This window comes from Trichechus manatus, unplaced genomic scaffold (genome assembly GCF_000243295.1).
Source record: "Trichechus manatus latirostris isolate Lorelei unplaced genomic scaffold, TriManLat1.0 scaffold00041, whole genome shotgun sequence".
Classification (NCBI taxonomy): Eukaryota; Metazoa; Chordata; class Mammalia; order Sirenia; family Trichechidae; genus Trichechus; species Trichechus manatus.
Genome location: NW_004443977.1, coordinates 652954 through 675724, shown reverse-complemented (window position 1 = coordinate 675724; position 22771 = coordinate 652954). Strand labels below are relative to the sequence as shown.

The window sequence follows — 22771 nt, the reverse complement described above, 5'->3', positions numbered from 1 at the left end:
AGTGATAATAAGACTAATAACTCAGTTAAAAACATGGGAAATTGTTTGAATAGACATTTCACCAAAGAAGATACGTGAATAACTAATAAGCACATGAAAAGATACTCAACATAGTTAGTCATTCCAAAACCAAACCCATTGCCGTTGAGTTGATTTCAACTCATAGAGACCCTACAGGACAGAGTAGAAACGCCCCTCATAGGGTTTCCATGGAGCAAGCGGCCGGTGGATTTGAACTGCTGACCTTTTGGCTAGCAGCCAAATGCTCAACCACTGGGCCACCAGGACACCTGGTTAGTCATTAGGAAAATGTAAACTAAAACTACAGTGAGATACGACTTCACAATCACTAAAATGGTTAAATAAAAAAGGTAGACAATAACAAGTACTGCCAAAGATACAGAGATAAACCTTCATAAATTGTTGATGGGAATGTAAAGTGATGTAGCCATTGTGGAAAACAGTTCAGCAGTTTCTTAAAAACTTAAACAAAAATTTACCATAAACCAAAACCAAACCCATTGCTGTTGAGTCAATTCTGACTCATAGCGACCCTATAGGACAGAGCAGAACTGCCTTATAGGGTTTCCAATGAGCAGCTGATGGGTTCGAACTGCCACGCCGATCTTTTGGTTGGCAGCTGTAGCTTGTCATAGCTCTTAACCACTGTGCCACCAGGGCTCCAAATTTACCATACAACCCAGCAATTCTACTCCTAGTATCTACCCAGTAGAAATGAAAACATATGTCCACACAAAAAGAAATCAAGTGTAAAAAGATCACATACTGTATGATTGCGTTTAAATGATATGTCCAAAAATACAAATCTAAACAGAAAGTTTATTAGTGGTTTTCCGGGGCTAGGGGTGGAAACAGGAATAAATGTTAATAGACGTAGGGGATATTTCTGAGTGATGGAAATGTTCTAAAACTGGATTGTGGTGACAGCTGCACAAGTCTGTAAATTTATTAAAAATCATTAACTGTACTAGACACTTAAAACAGTGACTTTTATAGGATGTAAATTATCCCTCAAAACTGTCTAAAAACATTACCTCTTTTAAAATACTATCCGTTAGACTGTAACCTCATTTGAAAGTAGGAAAATAAAAATGGTCTCAGGCCCCATAGGTGGAGTTTCTGGTCAGGTATAAAGGCAAAACTCATGAATGCAGCCTTCCATAATTTCATCAGGTAGTAGTAAAAAGCAGACTAGTGCCCATCCCTGGAAAAGATGTTTGTAAGCAAATTCATTATGTACACAAGGTAACAAGGGCAGAGTTGGAAAGTTTACAAAGAACAGACTTTTCATTCCTCCTGAGTACTTTAAACCAAAATCAAACCCGTTGTGGTCTATTCTGACTCATGGCAACCCTATAGGTGAGCGTAAACTGCCCCACAGGGTTTCCAAGGAGCACCTGGTGGATTCAAACTGCAGACTTTTGGTTAGGAGCCAAATGCTTAACCACAGTGCCACCAGGGCTCCTGTGAATACTTTAGAAACACTCATTTTAAAACAAAGGATCTGCTAGTATGAAGTATTCTAGTACGTTGAAGCATCTCTGCAACATAACCTTTGATAGTATTATTTGAGATTCTGCATTTAAATATTTAAATTTTTCTCTAATTCATACATCTTATTAAATTAGACATCTGCTCACTTCTTCTCTGCTGTTGTTGTGTGCCGTTGAGTCGATTTGGATTCATAGGAAATAGGACAGCCCCGTAGCGTTTCCTAGGCTGTAATCGTTACGGGAACAGATCGCCAGGTGTTTTCTCCCACAGAAAGGCCGGTGGGTTCCAATCACCAGTTTTTGGTTAACAGCGAGTGCTTAACCATTGCGGCACCAGGGCTCCTTTCTTCTACTCTGGTTGGTTTGAATGAGAGCCATTTATATTTAGCACATTTCTGGACTTTTTAATTCAGTTATACCTTTACCAAGAATATGTGCACACATATCATGCACATAAACATTTTAAGTAGCTAAAAAAAAGTGCCGATTTAATTTTGGGTGATTAAACATACGTTTTTGTCCCTAACATTGCAATCATATACCTGGAATGTGATGGGCCTCTTTCCTGGGAAGTTTGAGAGGACAGACTTCCATTAAATGAGTGTACTTGGTGGCAGCCTGCAATGGTGGCCTTAGGTGAGATGGAATCCGACTGGAAGGTCTCACAGACCACCTGGAGTCCCTTTTGAAAGCAGAGACAGCAGATTATTTTGTTTATTCGGCAGGTATATCCTCTAGAATTAACTACCATTATACACACGAGTTTTTTTACATTTTTGCAGCACAGCTAATTATAATGCCATAGACACTGATTACAGAATGATACTTTATTTAATGTGGGACGAATAACGCTAACTAACATTTAGAAAGTGCTTATTACACAGTAGCCACTGAGGTAAAGCACTACTCATATATTGTCTCATTTCAGTGCCGTCACCCTGCTGGGAGGTCTGTAAACCTATGTTTCATGTTTGACAAACAGAAAACTCAAGGCTGTTTTCCCATTCAAGGAGGAGGAGGAGCCAGCTTTGAAGCCAGTAGTATGATTCTAGAACTCCTGTTTTACCCTTCACACTATACTGCCTTCCAAGGAATCGCTGCTCTCCTTCTTTTCACGGTCATAATCAACTCACCTCTCGGTGTCTTGCGTCTTGATTTGGTGATTCACAGGTCTGGCTTTGACTGGTGATGGGAGAACTTCTCTTGGCTACAAGAACGGAAAAATGGAAGAAATTTGATGGCTGATTTTATAAGATTGTGATAAGTTCATTTTTTTCATAAATTCATCTCACTTCAAATAAAAATACTATTTTAATGGAGATAATAATCACTTAAAAAAGACATTTAAAACTACAGGTAAGAGAAATTAAGTAACCAATTCAAAAATCTTAGCATTTCTAGGTTATCAATGTGGATAGGCATCTCTTCAGTATGACTCAGTAGATTAAGGTTCTAAATATTTGATAATACTCAAAATAATAATAATAGATAGCATCTACATAGTACCTAATATGTGCAAAGTCCTGTTCTAAGCATTTTACTTAGGTCAGTTCATTTAACCCTGACAATAACCCTATGATGTTGGTAAACTACTAGACCCATTTCACAGATGTAGAAACTGAGGCACAGGAAGTTTGACTTGCCCAAGGTCATTTGACTCTTGGTGGTCTGACTCCAGAGTCAGTGCTTTAACTACCGCATTAAGCTACCTCTGAGATAAAATTTAAATCAGTTCCATCTTTACCTGAATGCCAGGGACAGTGGGAAGCTAGGAGGGCCATGCCTCATTTAAATTTTGAGGAAATTGGTGCTAAGAGGGAAGGTGATTTTCCAAGGTCATGAGGGACCAGCAGAGTTTCTCCATGTGCCACTGCTTTTCTTCTGGCCATGCTATCTAAGCTGAGTCTAATTTCTCATCAGATGCTGGGCACCGTTTCAAGTCCACAGGCATCAGGCAGAGGGGAAAGGAACCCTCTGTGAATATCATCCAGAAGCAAAGGGATGGTGAGGCGAATAGCACAGGTGCTTCCATGGAGGGAAACAAGGACATGATTTCTTAATAGTTCTTATGTATGTGCTAAATGGTTTACATACTAATTAAATAAAGAGGCAGAGACCTAAATTTGAAGTGATCTCCCATTCATATAGAAAAACTTAAAAAAATTAAATGTCTTTAATCAACATACCATAAAATATATGGTTTTTTCACTAATAATTTTTTTAACTTAGCATATTTTATTTTATTCTATCTTGTTTCTATTGTTTTAAGTTTTTTTTAACCTCTTACATTTGTTCTGTCTTTGCTGTCATTGTTTTATTCCAAGGAAATCAACCTCATTTTATCCATGGAATCTGAAGTAGATCATTTCTGGCTATGACACTTTTACCTAGTTGGTTGCTTGATATCTGAACATTATGAAAGACTGTTATTTTTACACATCGCTTATTTCAATAGTTAATGTTTTGCATATATTTTAGTTATAGCTGTGAGGTTAATATACTTTTATTATTATATGAAAAAAGTTCATCTTACTTTTGAATAATTACAGTAAATGTGATTTGTACCATAAGTATCTTATCACATATATGCATAATATTTCACACCTCAGTTTAAAAAATTTCTTAACATAACTAGCAAGCTGGCATTGAGATATGGGGGAAAAAGTATGTAAAAACATGTTTATAATTTCCTTCCCTTTACAAAGCACTTTTACATGCATAAATCTCCTACTGTCTGCAGAAAAACTATATGAAGTAAGCAAACTATATATATATGTACATACATCTATGTATATAAGTATATATTTAAAAATACACACACATAGATTTAAAAAATTTTATGCCTCTATAGATTTCTCAAGGAGCCCTGGTGGCTCAGTGGGCAATGGTTAAGCACTAGGCTGTTAACTGAAAGTTCAGTGGTTCAAATTCATCATGCCCGCCACAGGAGAAAGATGTGGCAGTCTGCTTCTGTAAAGATTACAGCTTGGGAACCCTGTGGGGCAATTCTACTCTGTCCCATAGGGTCACTATGAGTCGGAATTGACTCGACAGCAATGGGTTATAGGTTTCCTACAATTTATCTCTTTTTTATTTTTGTTATTGACACTAAAAGAAGATTGGGAATGGAAGGATGGAATTTATTACACACTCACTATAAACAAGCATTTTATGTGAATTCTCATTTTACTCCTCACTAAGAAACACTTCTGGGAAAAACACAAAAACCTATTGCCATCAAGTCAATTCTGACTCATGGCAACCCCATGTGTTACGAAGTAGAACTGCTGCATAAGGGTTTCTTTTTTTTTTTTTTATTATACTTTAGATGAAAGTTTACAGAGCAAATTAGTTTCTCATTAAACAATTAACATACATATTTGTTCTGTGACATTGGTTGCCAACCCCAGGACATGTCAACATTCTCCCTTTCTTTTCTTTTTTATTTTTTTATTGTACTTTAGATGAAGGTTTACAGAACAAACTAGCTTATCATTAAACACTTAGTACACAAATTGTTTTATGACATTGGTTAACAACCCCACGACATGTCAACACTCTCCCTTCTCGATCTTGGGTTCCCCATTACCAGCTTATCTGTCCCCTCCTGCCTTCTAGTCCTTGCCCCAGGGCTGGTGTGCCCCTTTAGTCTCATTTCATTTTACGGGCCTGTCTAATCTTTGGCTGAAGGGTGAACCTGAGGAATGACTTCATTATTAAGCTAAAAGGGTGTCCGGGGGCCATACTCTCCAGGTTCTCTAGTCTCTGTCAGGCCAGTAAGTTTGGTCTTTTTTTGTGATTTGGAATTCTGTTCTTCATTTTTCTCCAGCTCTGTCCAGGACCCTCTATTGTGATCCCTGTGAGAGCTGTCAGTGATGGTAGCCAGGCACCATCTAGCTGTGCTGGACTCAGTCTGCTGGAGGCCGTAATAGTTGTGGTCCATTAGTCCTTTGGACTAATTTTTCCCTTGTATTATTAGTTTTCTTCATTCTCCCTTGCTCCTGAAGGGGTGAGACCAGTGGAGTATCTTAGATGGCTGCTTACAGTCTTTTAAGACCCCAGATGCTACTCACCAAAGTAGAATGTAAAACATTTTCTTTATAAACTATGTTATGCCAATTGAGCTAGATGTTCCCCAAGACCATGGTCCCCAAAGCCCTCAGCCCAGCAATTCGGTCCCTCTGGGAGTTTGGACGTGTCTATGGAACTTCCATGACCTTGCCTTGTATAAGATGTGCTGGCTTCCCCAGTATTGTGTACTGTCTTATACATAAGGTTTTCTTGGCTGTAATCTTAATGGAAGCAGATTGCCAGGCTGGGTGGGTTCTAACTGCCAAACTTCAGGTTAATAGTCTAGTACAGAAAAAAAACCTTTAAGGGGACATTATTATCTCCATTTAACAGAAACGGAAATGTTGGGAGTGGTTATTACACAGTAGAGTCAGATCTGGGGTGAAGCATGTGCCTACCATGCATTTTTCAACCTATCATGTTGTATTCTTCCTATAATTCAACAGTAGGATCATCTCCTTAGGCAATTCCTGAACTGAAATGTTCAATAGGAATAAAACACTAAGATGAGGTTGTTAAGGAGCCCCTATTCCAGCTACCATAATAATGATGATATAATAATAACAACTACCGATAACTACCATGTATATACCACTTATTGTGTGCCAGACATTCTTTTAAGCAGTTTTGCATATAACTTATTTATTCCTCATAACAACTACACGAGAAAAGTACTATTATCATTTTACAGATGAGGAAACTGAAGCACATGAATTTTAAGTGACTTACCCAAAGTCACACAACAGCATGTGCTCCTGGTTTATAGTTTCTTCTCATGTATCTACTGGAGACACCTAGATAACTCCCTGGAGAAATGTGCTGCTTCTTGGCTTCTTAAGGGCATATTATCCCAACATCTTCACTCCTAGGCACAAGGGAGTCTGCTAACACTGTTCTATTGGGTATCTGAGTTACAAACCTGTAATGATGTTCCTGACGGGTTTCACCAGCGCTGTAAAACCAGAGACTTCGGGCTGCCTGTGCTCCCACATGGGCTGCCATATAACAAGCCCACTGGCCAGTCGGAATGTGAGGTCAGATTCCTGGGAGAAAAGAAGATCTATGTCTAAGAATTGGCTTATAAGAACTTGTTGCAGGGACCAGGTGAGGCAGGAGTTATTTAACATCATTCACAAGATTGTGTTCAGGGTGGGTTGATCTGTCAAATATTCTTTCATCATTCACATGAGTGTTTCTAGTGTAAACCAATGGCCCCAATTTATCATTGCAATTATGGAAATAGTGGTGGTTTGCTTTATGTACAATTAATGATAGATCAAAATGCAGTTTTGAGCAAAACATGGACTTCACACACTATTGTTTTATGTTTGTTGTGACCGAGGTCTGTTTAAGTGTCTACGCGGAGCTCTTTACTTTTGGTTGTCATTAAACCAAAACCAAAACTCACTGCAGTCAAGTCAATTCCAACTCAAATCAACCCTGTAGGATGCCAGTCTTTACGGAAGTAGACTGCCACATCTTTTTCCCTTGGAGTGGCTAGTGGGTTGGAACCACCAACCTTTCAGTTGGCAGTCGAACACCTCTAACCGCTGCACCACCAGGGCTCCTTTTGGTTATCATCTGTCTCAATTATTTAATTTTCCTCCTTTCTCCCTCATCGTTAGATGCTGGCTGTTTTGTTTAACTCTCATTGTTTCATTCGTGGGAATCAGATACATACATTTTGACCCTTCATAGGGTCAAATAATATTGTAGTGTTATAGTGTTGCCTCCCCAACAATTTTTAATTCTTTGAGGGAGGGAATATATCAGACATCCTTTACCCCTACTCCCTCCTGCAGTCCCTGGCATCATTACAGTGCTCCATACAACAATAGGAATTAGAAATGCACAATAGATGCTCAATAAGTCCTTGCTAAATTGTGCTGACTCTATAATGCCTGCTCCCTTAGTTTATCTATAATTGAAGGTCTGCTTCCATCATTCTCGGCTTCCATCATTGGATCCTTTCCAGAGGCTGAGGTGTTTCAAATACAGTCTCATAGTTTATGAGTCCAAATACATGACATTCTGAGGTTACATTTTAAACAACTCAGTTATTATATTTTAAACAACTTCCATCAAAATAATGTAAAGTTGTTTGCAGAGAATGTGATTTCAGAATAATGAATGCAGCTGACACTGGGAATTCACCAGGGCTGTGGTTTCCAACCCTGGTTTGTACATTAGAATCACCTTGGGAACTTTTAAAACACAGGAGGCCTGCCCCAATCCAGAATAATTAAATTAGAATCTCTGTGAGGTTTTTAAAAGCTTCCCATTAACAACCATGGTTGAAAACTACTGAGCTACTCCAGATAAGTAAAGCATTACCAAAGAGAAGAACAAAGTAGGAGGCCTCACATGACTTGATTTTAGAACCTATTATACTGCCATGGTAGTCAAAACAGCCCGGTACTGGTAAAACAACAGATATATAGACCAATGGAACAGAATTGAGAACCCAGACCTAAATTCATCCACCTAAGAGCAGCTGATATTTGACAAAGGCTCAAAGTCCATTAAACGGGGAAAAGACAGTCTCTTTAACAAATAGTGCCGGCATAACTGGATATCCATCGGCAAAAAAATGAAACTAGACCCATACCTCACACCATGGATCAAAGACCTAAATACAAAATCTAAAATGATAAAGATCATGGGAGAAAAAATAGGGATAACGCTAGGAGCCCTAATACATGGCATATACAGAATACAAATTGTAACTAACAGTGCACAAACATCAGAAGAGTAAACTAGATAACCTGGAGCTCCTAAAAATCAAACACTTATGCTCATCAAAAGACTTCACCAAAAGAGTAAAAAGACAACGTACAGACTGGGAAAAAATTTTTGGCTACGACATATCCGATGAGTGTCTAATCTCTAAAATCTATAAGATACTGCAAAACCTCAACAACAAAAAGACAAATAACCCAGTTAAAAAATGGGCAAAGGATATGAACAGGCACTTCACCAAAAAAGACATTCAGGCAGACAACAGATCCATGAGGAAATGCCCATAATCATTAGCCACTAGAGAAATGCAAATCAAAACTACAATGAGATATCTTCTCACCCCGACAAGGCTAGCATTAATCCAAAAAACACAAAATAAGTAATGTTGGAGAGGTTGTGGAGAGACTGGAACACTTATACACTGTTGGTAGGAATGTAAAACGGTACAACCACTTTGGAAATTGATTTGACGCTTCCTTAAAAAGCTAGAAACAGAAGTACCATATGATCCAGCAATCCCACTCCTTGGAATATATCCTAGAGAAATAAGAGCCGTCACACAAATAGATATATGCACACCCATTTTCACTGCAGCAGTGTTCACCACAGCAAAAAGACGGAAACAACCTAAGTGCCCATCAATGGAAGAATGTGTAAACAAATTATGGTATATTCACACAATGGAACACTACGCAACGATAAAGAACAACAATGAAGCCATTAAACATCTTATAACATGGAGGAATCAGGAAGGCATTATGCGGAGTGAATTTAGTCAGTCACAAAAGGACAAATATTGTATAAGACCACTATTAGAAGAATTCAAGAAAAGGTTTAAATGCAGAAGAAAAAATTCTTTGATGGTTATGAGGGTCGGGAGGGAGAGAGAGGGGAATTCACTAACTAGATAGTAGACAAGAATCATCTTATGTGAAGGGAAGGACAACACACAATGCAAGGGAAGTCAGCACAGCTGGACTAAACCAAACCTAAGAAGTTTCCTGAACACAACCAGACACTTCAAGGGACAGAGTAGCAGGGGCTGGCATCTGGGGACCATGGCTTCAGGGGACATCTAGGTCAATTGGCATAACAAAGTTTATTAAGAAACTATTCTGCATCCCACTTTGGTCATTGGTGTCTGGAGTCTTAAAAGCTTGTGAGTAGTCATCTAAAATACATCGATTGGTCCCAACCCATTTGGAGCAAAGGAGAATGAAGGACACCAAAGACACAAGGAAAATATTAGCCCAAAGAGACAAAAGGGTCACATAAACCAGAGACTCCATCAGCCTGAGACCAGAAGAACTAGATGGTGCCTGGCTACCATCAATGACTGTCCTGACAGGGAAGACAACAGAGAGTCCCTGATGGAGCAGGAGAAAAGTATGGAGCAGAATTCAAATTCACATAAAAAGACCAGACTTAATGGTCTGACTGAGAATGGAGGAACCCCCAAAGCCATGCCCCCCAGATGCTCTCATAACCCAGAATTAAAACCATTCCCAAAGTCCACTCTTCAAAGATTAGACTGGACTATAAAACATAAAATAATATTCATGCAGGGTGTGCTTCTTAGTTCAAGCAGACACATGAGACCAGATAGGGGGCTCCTGTCCAGAGGCAGGATGAGAAGGCAGGAAGGGACAGGAGCTGGTTGGAAGGACAAGGGAAACTCAGGGTGGAAAGAGGGAGTGTGCTGTCACATTATAGGGATTGAAACCAGTGTCACATAACAATATGTGTTTAAATTTTTGTATGAGAAATTAACTTGAGCTGTATACTTTCACCTAAAGCACAATTAAAAAAACAAAACAAACACAAAACTAACGAACTAGAAGGATAAAAGTACGGAAGAAATTGGGGGAAAAAAAAAAAAAGAAAAGTGACTCTAAAGGTCAATGTAACTCAGTGTCAAAGGAGGTTTCAGCTGCAAAAGTTGATGAAATCCCTGAATACATTTGCACATTGGTAGAAAGAGCCTTTCTGTAAAGCTAAAGACTAGACTTTAGTCCTAGCACCACTTAGTAGCAAAGCCATGGCACAGCCTGCAATGGGAGAGCCTCTTGGACTCCCTGATGAAGTATTAGGAAACCATGCAAAGCATTTGGCCAAATTTATTCAACATTCATTCCACAAATATTTATAAAGCACCAACTATGTACCTAGCACTATTTTTTTTTTCTAGAAGAGGAAACGCTAACGGTCAACCGTTAGAACCATTAGCTTTTTTTTTTTATTGTAGTAAGTATATATGTAACAAAACATTTACCATTTCTACATTTTTGTACTTGTACAATTTGATGACATTAATTACATCCATCATGTTGTTCATCATCACCACTATCGGCTTCCAAATTTTTCCATTGCCCTTAACAGCTCAGAGCCCTCTAAGCAATGACTCCCCATTTCTCCCTATCTCCCATCCCTGGTAAAAACGAATCAACTTCGGTCTTTATACCTTTGCCTATTCTAGATGTTTTGTATAAGTGGCATCATACAATGTAGGTTCTTTTGTGGCTGTTTGATTTCATTCAGCATCGTGTTTTCAAGGTTCCTCTAGGTTATAGCACGTATCCAAACTTCATTTCTCTCTATGGCCGAGTAACATGGATCTATGTCACACTTTGTTTTTATCCATTCATCTGCTGATGGGCATTTATGTTGTTTCCACTTTTTGGCTACTGTGCCATTTTAGGAGCTGAAATACAACACTGAACAAAGCACTAAAAATCCTGGCTGTAATAGTGCAGAGGAGGAGAAGTAAAGCAGGCAAAGGGAAGTATAAAGCAAGGTGTTGATATTTCAGACAGGATGGCCAGGGAGAGCCTTATTGTGAAAGTGAATTTTGAATAAGAATTTGAATGAGATGAAGGAATAGCCATGTGGATACTTCCAAGAAGAGCAATCCATGAAAACAGATCAGCACGTGCAAAGGCCCTAAGTAGGCCTAGTGTGTCAGGAAACAGCCAGGAGGCTGTGTGTCTGCAGTTAAATGAACAAAGGAAGAGGAGAAAAAATTAAAGACAAAGATTTATGGAATGTCAGATAATACAGATGGAAAGCTAGAAAGCTACTGGAAGGTTTTGAGTAATGGGGTGGCGTTACTGGAATTATTTTTTAATAGGATCACTCAGGCCACTGAGAATAGTTTGAAAAGGGCAATGCTGGAAGGGAAGATCACTGAGGACATATTGTTATCATCTAGTTGGAAGATGATTAGACAAGGGTGTAATAGCAGGCAAAATGAGAAGTGGTAGATTCTGAACACATTGAAGATACATCTTACAGAATATGTTTACCAACTAGAAGTGGAGTGTGAGAGAAAGAGAAGTCAAAGATTTTTGGCTTTGACATTGATAAAGACGGGGAACATGAAGAAGGAACAGATTTGGAGACTATCAGGAGCCTAGTTTTAGACATGTTAATTTTGAGATGCCTGTTAGGCATTCAGTTAAACATTCGATAGAAATATTGAGTAAGCAACTACTCACACAGATGTCAGTTAAGGGGATAGTCACCTGAATTCTCTTGAAATGGACAGGCAGAAGTCTGAATGGTATTAAACATGGTGTTAGATCCAGCAGGCAAAGCTCATCACACTTGTCTCCAGAAACAGAGGAAGCCAAACCTCAATAGGACTGGTTTCAATTATTTCATAGTTTCTGTTCTTTTTTATGTTTCTTATAAGCAACCTTGACACAAGCAAAGTTTCACTGGAAATCGCAGCACCTCCACACACAAGAAGTGAGCTCTCTTGTACTGAAATCTTGGTCTTTATTATCTGCTCTATCAATGTGACACTTAGCACTGCCTGATACTGTCATCATTTTATTTTAGTTCATATATCTCCAACTAGATTGTATATTTCTTGAAGACAAATCAAAATTTCCCTGTTCTGTGCAATTTTCCTGGAGCATCAATGCATAATTGTTTATTAAAAGGGCATTAAATGCTTCCTCAAATAAAATCAAGGCAACCGACTGCAGACTTGAATAACTGCAACACTTATGACCTCCTCTTGTGTTGGTATGTTCCTTTATAAGTCATCTTAATTTGACTGAGTGCATACATTCTGGGATCCTAATTCCTCTTCTAGAGTCCTCTCTAATGGGTTACCCAAAGCTAGGTATATGCATACACAGGACTAGAAACTCAGTAGCTGGAGAAGACACTCTTCATCACTCAAATAGTCGAGGGGCAGGTGGTCTAGAAAGGTGTAAACACTGGTAGAATCAACAAACCCAGATTTTACATGTATTTTTTGTTTTTGCTAAAAGCCTATTTCCATGCTAGCATGAAGGGATTCTAAAAATGTTTACTACTCAACTTGTTTTCATTGAGTCCATTCCAACTCATAGCAACCCTACCGGACAGAGTAGAACTGCCCCATAGGGTTTCCAAAGAGTGGCTGGTGGATTTGAACTGCCGACCTTTTAGTTAGCAGCTGAGCTCTTAACCACTGTGCCATCAAGGCTTGCTTACTACTAAATTTAAAAAAGAAAAAAAATCCAAACCTGTTGCCATCAAGTCGATTCCGACTCACGGAAACCCCATGTGTTACAGAGTAGAACTGATCCATAGGGTTTTCTTTGCTCTAACCTTTACAGAACCAAATTGCCAGGCCTTTTTCCCATGGTGTCACTGGGTGGGTTTGAACCTAACTCAAGTTGCCTTTCTTTATCAGAGTCAAAGCCTTCCTAGGCCATGACTAAATCTGCGGGTCTGAGGCCAGTTCTCCTCAACTATCTATTTCATCTCTCCTGAAAGAAGATCTGGCTCCTTTCTACTCATCATACGGAATACTAACTATCAGTAAAATGCCAACACTGAAAGCAACTAAGATTTGTAAATGAATTTTTATGTGTCAGGTTGAGTACCTTAACTTATTTAATCCTCACAATGCCCCATTTAAAAAGTATTAATCTTATGTCCAATTTATGCATGAGAAAATGAGACTTAAGTTAAATGTTTGATTGTACACAGTAGGAAGGAGCAGGCACTGGACTCAGACGCAAGCCTGTCTGTTTCCAAAACTTGAACTCTCAGCTACACCCTCCAAATAAAATTACAGCCACATTAGATACCTTTATATGCCCACATTTTTCCAACTGTAGAGAATGTTTCTCAACAGACATCTTTGTGGGTGGTCTTTTTTTTTTTTTTTTTTCCCCAGGAGACTTCTTTTCTTCTCTCTCCGTTTTAAAGACTTTTTAACAAATGTAATTCTACTTTTGGCACCTAAAATAGCTCTGATAGTAACTTGGGTTCAGTCAGTGAATCTGTCATCTAATATTTATTCAGTGCCTGATGAAAGCCATGCACTATTCTAGACCCTAGAGAGAGAGATGTGAACTGGACAGGCAGAGTCTCTTTGCTCAAGGAACCTCTGTTCTAGTGGATGTAGAGGGCAGTAAACACGTAAATAAACACATAAAATTATGTCAGGCACTGAGAAGTGCTAAGAGGGAAAAAAGTAATGTGCTAGTGCCACTAAGGTAGCCAGGGAAGCTCTCTCTTAGGTGGAGACATTTGAGTTGTGAGTAAATCGATAAGAAGGACACATTCATGTGAAAATCTGGGAGTGGAGGGTGGGGGTAGGGAAAGCATTCCAAGTCGAAAGAAAAACCAGTTCAAAGACCAGAAGGTTGAAGAATCTGAGGTGTCAAGGTGTCTGACAGCGAGCCTCCTGTGAGCCTGGAGGTTAGTGAACAAGGGACAGGCTAGTGAGATGGGGGGAGAAGAGGCTGAAGAGGTGGGCAGGGGCCAGGTCCTGCGGCTCTCATGGGCCAGGTGAATGGTCTCAGTTAAGAGTAATGCTTTCCATTAAGTGTAACCTTTATAAAACCTATAAAAAAGTGTAACCTTTCCAAAAGTGTAACCTTTAAATGGAAAGTTAAAAGATTTTTGAAGAGCATTTAATATGATTAACAACATTTGAAAGAATTTAGTATGTTTTAGTATGTGGACAATGTGGCCAGTGCATGAGAAGCCTTTTGGAATTTATAGGTAATTTCATTCTATCCCCACCAGAAATGGAACAGAGTCAATGGAAAGTGATTTTAACTAAAAATAAAACAGGAGAAAAGACCAGTTAGCCCATCTCCCTCATAATGGTTGTTAATGGTCACAACCACATTTATATATATACTGTTAATTTGAAACACCCATTCATTAAGATTGCAACATTCTATTAAAAGGTAGAACTGTTGGGCATATTAATTCCTTCTTATCTCTCATTCCAGCATTTAGATGGGATACTGCTATTTACTCATGCACAGAAATAACAAATAGTTATTAAGGTATTTCCATGTGTTGGAACTGTACTATGTGGTGTCACATATATTTACCCTTTGTTAGAGGTATCTATAATTTTATGCAATTGAGCATCAGAGAGGTTAAGAAATATCACCAAGATCATACAGCTAGAAAGTGGTGGCACTGTGATTTCAATTTATAATGTCTCCTCTAGGTCTCAGGGGCACATGGATATAATTGTATTTTAATACAGTTGGTTTCCTTCTAATCCTATGCTTAGTATTTTATACATCTAAAAATACATCACAAATAAATCTGTAGGCTATACCAAACTGTCAAAAAGTCCATAGCACATAAAAAATTAAAACTCCTGATCTAGATCATTCATTATAATAAAGATATTTACAAAATGCTATAGACACACAGAGGGCATAGTGATTACATCCACATGGGGTGATCAGAGGAAAAGTTTCAGAGAAATGATAACATTAGAGTTGGGGTTTGAAGTCCCGTGAGAAGGACAGAGGAGGGAAAGGGGGGCAGAGCAAACAGTAAAGGCATATCAGGCAATGGCTCCTATGGGGCTGGATCATGAGGCATCCAATAGGGACTGGCAGGCGATAAACTGAGAAAGGAACTTCAGCCCCAGATCATGCTTGCGCTTATATGCCATGTTTAATATATTGGGTATTATCTTGTGGCAGATGGCGAACCACTGAAGATCTTTAAGTAGGTAAATAATATGTAGAGATCTGTGTTTTTGGAATTATGTTTAGCAGTTTAACATAGAAATAAATCTCTCCCTGTCTTGGCTTGTTTTAAGATCATAAACAGACATGTATTCCAAATACTGAAATATCATTTGAAGCCCATTTGCACCTCATTTCCACCCCACCGCAGTCCCAATGCCAGCTTTCTCCTTACCTTGATTCTGTGTACCAGAGGAGCAAACAGAAACACAAAGAGCTCCACAGTAGCCATGGAGTTCTGGAAAATCTTCCTTCGGTTGTTCTCTTCTTCGTCATTGGTACTGCTTTGGCAAGGCTGCCCTGGGGAACCCTGGTTTTCAACCTGGTGTATGAAAGCACTACTGCTGCCACCCCAGCTGGAGCCTCGGTCAGTGCCCCCAAAACGCTCGCTGTTGCAGTCCTGGGGGGCTTCCAGGAGCATCCAGTGCAGGGTGTGAAGGAGCTTTGTCTCAGCAACACCCAGTTTATCCTGGTGGCCTGCATAAGACAACCATATAGCTAGGTTAAGGCGAACTCTGTGCCCGGAACAATGGGCGTCGACTCTGAGTCTGGAAAGAACATTCCTGCTCTGCTCTATGGCTCAGTTTCCTGGGAGACACTAACACTTTTCTATACTTCTTACCATTGCTGCTGGCAGGGCTCATTCTTCTTTTTCTGGGCTTCCTAACTGGCTGTGATCCCTGCAGAATGATATGCTGTCAGTAGTCAGATTCCTATATATATATTCCCAAACAGTCAGTATAGTGGTTAAGAGTATAGGCTCTGAAGAGAACAACCATTATAATTTAGACAGTGTGACCAGGAAAGGCCTCTCTATAGAGGTAACATTTGAACGGAGACCTAAATGAGGGGAGGGAGTGGGACAGAGAAGAGCATGTGCACTAACATGGGGTAGATCGCCAGGGCATATTGCCGTGTGAGAAAAGCAATCTGCAAAATAATGCAAAAAGAAAAGCAACCTTTATGCACATGCACGTATGTGTGCACACACACACATGCACACACACACACACACACACACAGAGTACCACGAAGTTGGGAAAGCCTGAAAGGATATATGCCAAATTCATAAAAGTGTTTGCTCTGGGAACTGAAAAGACAAAAGGGACAACCCAAGCTAGGACTCAACTTGATGTGAGAGTCGTTAGCTTCTTATAATATTTTAATGTTATAAAAAGAATATATTCAAGTATTACTTGTAAAATTTATTTAAAAAGTTAAAAACAAAATAGCTAGTTTCAAAAAAAAAAAAAAGAGCTAGTTTCATCACTGGCAAAATGGGGATAATAGTGGAACCAATGTGATGGAACCATGAGAATTAAATGAGATAACACGGGCAAAGTTGCTGGAAAAATGGTTAAGTACTCAATAAATGGAGGCCTGGTGGTGTGGTGGTTAAGAGTTCAGCTGCTAACCAAAAGGTTGGCAGTTCAAATCCACCAGCTGCTCCTTGTAAACCCTATGGAGTAGTTCTACTCTGTCCTATAGGGTTGCTATGAGTCAGAATCAACCCGATGGCAATGGGTTTGGTTTGCTTTTTGGGTACTCAGTAAATACTGCTGTTGTGAATACTGACACAAAGGACAATGGAATGTCATCAAGAAGTAATGCAGTAGCACCAACCTAGTTTGTTCCTGTTTGAAAGTAGGGTTGCAGTGCAGTGGAGGACATGAGGCAAAGCGGCTTGCACCAGCTCCCATCTGGAAATGCTCTGGATGGCTTCAGAGAGGGCTGGAGAGAGGCCATGCAGTTTGTTTTCTACCAACACTCGTTCAAAGGACTGCAGATATGAAAACAAAGCATGTAAGATAAGGAAATAGAGATTCTAATTAGTGGAGAAATAAACATCAAGGTACCATATACCTCAAGACACTAAGTTCTTTAGGGTGTGTTCACATTGTATTTTACTATATATGCTGATACACAAGTCAATGGGTCGGTGATAATTTCCTGTCATCTACCCATCTGCAGGCTTTTGATCCAATGTATATCACTTAAATTACTACATGATTTTTATTTCCATCAAAATAAGCTTTCTCTGACAAAGAATACAACACATTTAACTTCATGAGATATTTGTAAGTAATATTTTGTAAAATGTTGCTGAGTCATCCAACTGCAGAGCAAAGTGAAATTGTCAATGTTGGGAAACGAGGGGTTACTAAATATTAGAATAAGGTTAATAAACATTTGACTTGTATGAACAGACCCTGACTGGTACTTGATGCCCCTATGGTGAAGAAAATAGTATGTGTCCTGTAGAGTGATCATCGTACAAGTTCCAAACATTCAAACTGTATAACTGAATTATCAGGATGCCTGAAAAAACACATGGTTTAATACAGAGATTTTGCAAAGACACCTATTTGCTTATATACTTAAAAAAAAAAAATTACCTTCATAATTAAAGGCACACTGAGGTTTGGGTAAGGAACACAATCAGGGATGGATTCTTACATTTTAAGAAACTAAGTAAATGCCTTTAGATATGCTGGTGATGGAGATCCAAATACTTTTAAATTCCTCAGCCTTCAGGTGTCTGAAGTATTCATTAATCACAGGTTGAGTATGTTAGACATTAAAAGATTATAAAGACTTATACAGTCTTAGTGAATGCATTTTGGAGGATAAGTTAGTCATGTCATAATCTTAGGGAGCTCTGGGTAGTTAATGCAATTTTCTTCTTAAATGTTACTAATACAACTTTTTATAATTTTTTAAACCCTGGGAAAGGCTTGCTATATTTGCTATATTCCTATTTATATGAACAGAACCTGACTGGTACTTGGTTTATATTGGTACTTATCCCATCTGTATGCTGAGCAAATAATCCTAGAAACTGGACTATATGAAGAAGAATGGGGCATCGGGATTGGACGAAGCCTCATTAACAACCTCCACTATGCAGATGACACAACTTCACTTGCTGAAAGTGAAGAGGACTTGAAGCACTTACTGATGAAGATCAAAGACTACAGCCTTAGTATGGATTACACGTCAACATAAAGAAAACAAAACTCCTTACAACTGGATCAATAAGCAACGTCATGATAAACAGAAAAAATATTGAAGTTGTCAAGGATTTCATTTTACTTGGATCAACAATCAATGCCCATGGAAGTAGCAGTCAGGAAATCAAATGACATATTGCACTGGAAAAATCTGCTGCAAAAGACCTCTTCAAAGTGTTTAAAAGCAAAGATGTCACTTTGAGGACTAAGGTGAGCTTGACCTAAGCCATGATATTTTTGATCGCCTCATAGGGATGTGAAAGCTGGACAATGAATAAGGAAGACATAATAAGAATTGATGCATTTGAATTATGGTGTTGGTGAAGAATATTGACTATCCATGGACTGCCAAAAGAATGAACAAACCTGTCTTAGAAGAAGAACAGCCAGAATGCTCCTTAGAAGTGAGGATGACAAGACTTCATCTCACTTACTTTGGACACATGATCAGGAAGGACCAGTCCCTGGAGAAGGACATCATGCTTGGTAAAGTAGAGGGTCAGCAAAAAAGAGGGAGACCCTTAATGAGATGGATTGACACAGTGGATGCAACAATGGGCTCAAACTTAGCAATGATTGTAAGGATGGTGCAAGACTGGGCAGTGTTTCATTCTGTTGTACACAGGGTCACTGAGTCAGAACTGACTCTGTGGCATCTAACAACAACATATATTGGTATATACGATGTTTCATATACATGAAAAGTGATTTAGCTATGTGATATTTTATGACTACATTAAAAAGGTTAAACATATCTTAACCAAGAACAGAGAAAAGTCAGGACTATTCTAAGCTAAGCTAAGTAAGTGTCAGCATGGTTTAAGGAAGGCTCATAGATTTTAACTGTCAAATCACTCTGATATAAACTAAGCACAACAACAAACTTTATTAAAAGATCTTTATAAGAAGGTTTAAACACAGAAGAAAACATTCTTTGATGGTTATGAGGGTGGGGAGGGTGAGAGATGGGTATTTACTAACTAGATAGTAGATAAGAATTATCTTAGGTGAAGGGAAGGACAACACACAATAAAGGGGAAGTCAGCACAACTGGACTAAACCAAAAGCTAAGTAGTTTCCTGAATACAACCAAACACTTCGAGGGACAGAGTAGCAGGGCCAGGGGTCTGGGGACCATAGTTTCAGGGGACATCTAGGTCAGCTGGCATAACAAAGTTTACTAAGAAAATGGTCTGCATACCATTTTGGTGAGTGGCATCTGGGGTCTTAAAAGCTAGCAAGTGGCCATCTAAGATGCATCAATTGGTCCCAACCCACCTGGAGCAAAGGTGAATGAAGAACACCAAAGACAGAAGGAAAGTATTAGCCCATGAGACAAAAACCAGAGACTCCATCAGCCTGAAACCAGAAGAACTAGATGGTGCCCGGCTACTACCAATGACCATCCTGATAGGGAACACAACAGAGAGTCCCTGATGGAGCAGGAGAAAAGTGGGGTGCAGAACTCAAATTCTAGTAAAAAGATCAGACGTAATGGTCTGACTGAGACTGAAGGGACTCTGGAAGATGTGGCCCTCGGACTCTGTTAGCCCAGAAATGAAACCATTCCCGAGGCCAACTCTTCAGACAAAGATTAGACTGGACTGTAAGACATAAATTGATACTCGCGAAGACAGTGCTTCTTAGCTCAAGCAGATACATGAGACTAAATAGGCAGCTCCTGTCCAGAGACGAGATGAGAAGGCAACAAGTGTCAGAAGCTGGTTGAATGGACACAGGAAATCTGGGATAGAAAGGAGGAGTGTGCTGTCACATTACAGGGAGAGTAACTAGGGTCATATAACAATGTGTGTATAAATTTTTGTATAAGAAACTAACTTGAACTGTAAATTTTCTCTTAAAGCACAATAAAAAAAAGAGATCTTTATAAGAAAGTTAGATTATAAAGATATTTCTGTGACAACTTTGAAAGGCAGGAGATGCAACAAAACTAGTTCCCACTTGAGTGTCTATGTGTGAGTGTGAGTAAATCTGCAGTTAGCTTCCACCATAGTTTGTGGCCCTAATACATTTCAAAACTCCTTAATACAGAGATATTCATGTAGCCATTTGCAAATATGCATGCCAATATCCAAATGTTTATGCGATTAGTTTTAGGCTAGAATATATGCAGTGTAAAGGCTTTTACATGAGCTCCCAGTTTTAATGAAATTTGTGAAAACTTTATTTCAATTTTGCTGGATGATTTTATGTCTTATTTTCTCAAACTGTAAAATGGGAATTTGTAAGGTTATAGGGTAGCCTTAGAACTCAGAATAAGTGCACTCTATTTTGCTTAAATATCAATAGCATTATTTCCATAATTACTTTATATTTTCCATTTTCAGGCTTGCACAACATATGCAAGGCATACAAGTTCAGAATTGCATACTACTTTGTTTGAATTGTTCATAGGTGCTCTTCATACGAATTTCCATTATATAACAGTCTCAACTTTGTTGGTTAAGGATTTGACTTTTCATACTTGCCTGGCAAGGACCTCCATCACCCAGTTCTCCATTATCTCCCTGCCCTCTCCTAGTGATCTTCCTCTCCCAGTCCTGCCATTTTATCTTCACTGTGACCTGAGATCCTTTAGACAAACTGTTCCCTCTGCTCTTCCCTCAACTCTCTCTCCCTCCCTTCTCTCGTATCTTTGTCCAAGGGTCACGTTAGCAGGTAGGCCTTACCCAATTACCCCTTGTAAAATGAAACCCCTACCTCTAATGCTCCCCCACCTTTCTTGCTTAATTTTTCTCCACAGTGCTTATCACCATCTGACTTACTACGTCTTTCACTTATTTGATGATGGCCTGCCGTATCCCACTAGAAGGTAAATTCTATGCTTATTTTGATTGTTACTCTATCGCCAGTACCTAGAACAGTGCTTGGCATATAGGTGCTTAATAATACTTGCTTATACAGTCAGTATGATTTAACATCTTTGTTTGAGCTCAGGTTACCGCACAATGTACAGAATTAATCATTAAACAGAGAAAAGTACATACCACGCAGGAGGCTTCATATTGCTTCCCCAGTTTGGGCCTCAAAAATGCACTGAAAAGCCAAGAGACATTTGTTATAAACGTAAGTAAAAATATATTAAAATATCCTTATGACATATTTTCATGGAACATGACATGATTCTATGAAACTCATATTTCATGTCTCCCTATAGCTTGTTAATGAGCAGGTGTTGAACAGCTGATGAACATGCTTTTACATGTGCAATTTTATATTTAAGAAATAAATGTGGATCTCGATGGTCTTCTGTGCCCACTTTCATCCCTAAGACTTTTAATCAGAATCTAAATCACCAAAGGTTACAAGTGGTGCATCACTGAAGTGCACAGTCACCTTGAAAACTGAAAAATAAATATGACATGTGGGTCATGATTTCCGGAATCTAATTTCCTATCCGCTAAATCTCTAAAATAATAATAATAATAAAATCTTGTTTTCTGTTAATTGGAAGAGGTTTTAGGCCTTTCCAGGAAAAAGCAATCCCTTATCAAAAATCATTCTCCGCGGGGGCTTTAGACAGGAAGATTATACTGGCTGAATCCGAGCAAAAATAGTTAACAAGTGGGCATAGCAGACATTCGCCAAACAGGAGCTGGAAAAACAACAGGTCACTGAGTGGAATTACAGCAGGAGATGGAGAGGGAATTGGACGCAGGGACACAGCCAGTCATAATTATCTTCACCAGTTCCCCCGCCCCTTCCCAGGCTATCTCCCCTCCCGCCACCTAAATAATGTATGTATTTATTTGACAACTGCCAATCTGCTTGTCGTCAAACTTCACTGATATATTTTTTTAAAAAAAAGCGCGTTTTTAACAGGGTGCAGAGGGCTTGCTTTCTAGTCCCAGAGAGGGGACTGCAGACTGTGGCGCGGCCTCGGCGGCGGCGGCGGCGGCGGCGAAGGCAGCGACTCGGACGGCCCTAGGAGCGCCCCCAGCCCAGGGCGACACACGGCGCGCCCTCTGCGCCCCTCACCTGGTTTGCCGCCACAGGAAGGTCTGGATGGGCAGGGGGATGCCGCGGCCGCTGTCCTGCTCCTGGCCCTCAGAGCTCTTCCTCTTCACCATGATGGTGGCTCCCGAGAGTCCTACTGCAGGACCCAGCGTTGGCTCCTCGCTAGCCGCCGCCGCCTCCTCCTCCTCCTCCTCCAGCTGCTCCCCCCAACTCTCATCCCCTCCTTCCCCGAGGCAGAGCTGGCTCTCTCCGCCCTGATCCCCGGTCCGTCTCCCCTTCCCCCACCCCTCCCCGCGAGTGGAACATGGCTGCGGGAGGAGGGGAGGGCTGGAGGAGCCGCGGAGCGAGGAGGGGGGCGCTCCGAGGAGCTGTCCGCCTCGCCGCCCCCGCGCCCGCTCCTTGCTTTCAGCACCTCCCACTGTGGACAGCGGTGCGCGCTGGGCGACCCAGC

General features: G+C 39.8%; 1 protein-coding gene across 1 annotated transcript in view; it reads right to left on the bottom strand.

Annotated features, from left to right (window-relative positions):
• Positions 1 to 22507, bottom strand: part of UNC80 (unc-80 homolog, NALCN channel complex subunit) — a 212710-nt gene extending 190203 nt beyond the window's left edge. Inside the window, exons 1-8 of the mRNA XM_004376376.3 lie at positions 22342 to 22507; positions 21351 to 21399; positions 16955 to 17111; positions 15507 to 15808; positions 6505 to 6628; positions 2648 to 2721; positions 2057 to 2196; positions 788 to 860 (exon numbers count right to left, since the gene is read on the bottom strand). Coding sequence (XP_004376433.1) covers positions 788 to 860; positions 2057 to 2196; positions 2648 to 2721; positions 6505 to 6628; positions 15507 to 15808; positions 16955 to 17111; positions 21351 to 21399; positions 22342 to 22433 — 1011 coding nt within the window. The 5' untranslated portion in view covers positions 22434 to 22507. The remainder of the gene's footprint in view (positions 1 to 787; positions 861 to 2056; positions 2197 to 2647; positions 2722 to 6504; positions 6629 to 15506; positions 15809 to 16954; positions 17112 to 21350; positions 21400 to 22341) is intronic.
• Between the last annotated feature and the right edge of the window lie 264 nt (positions 22508 to 22771).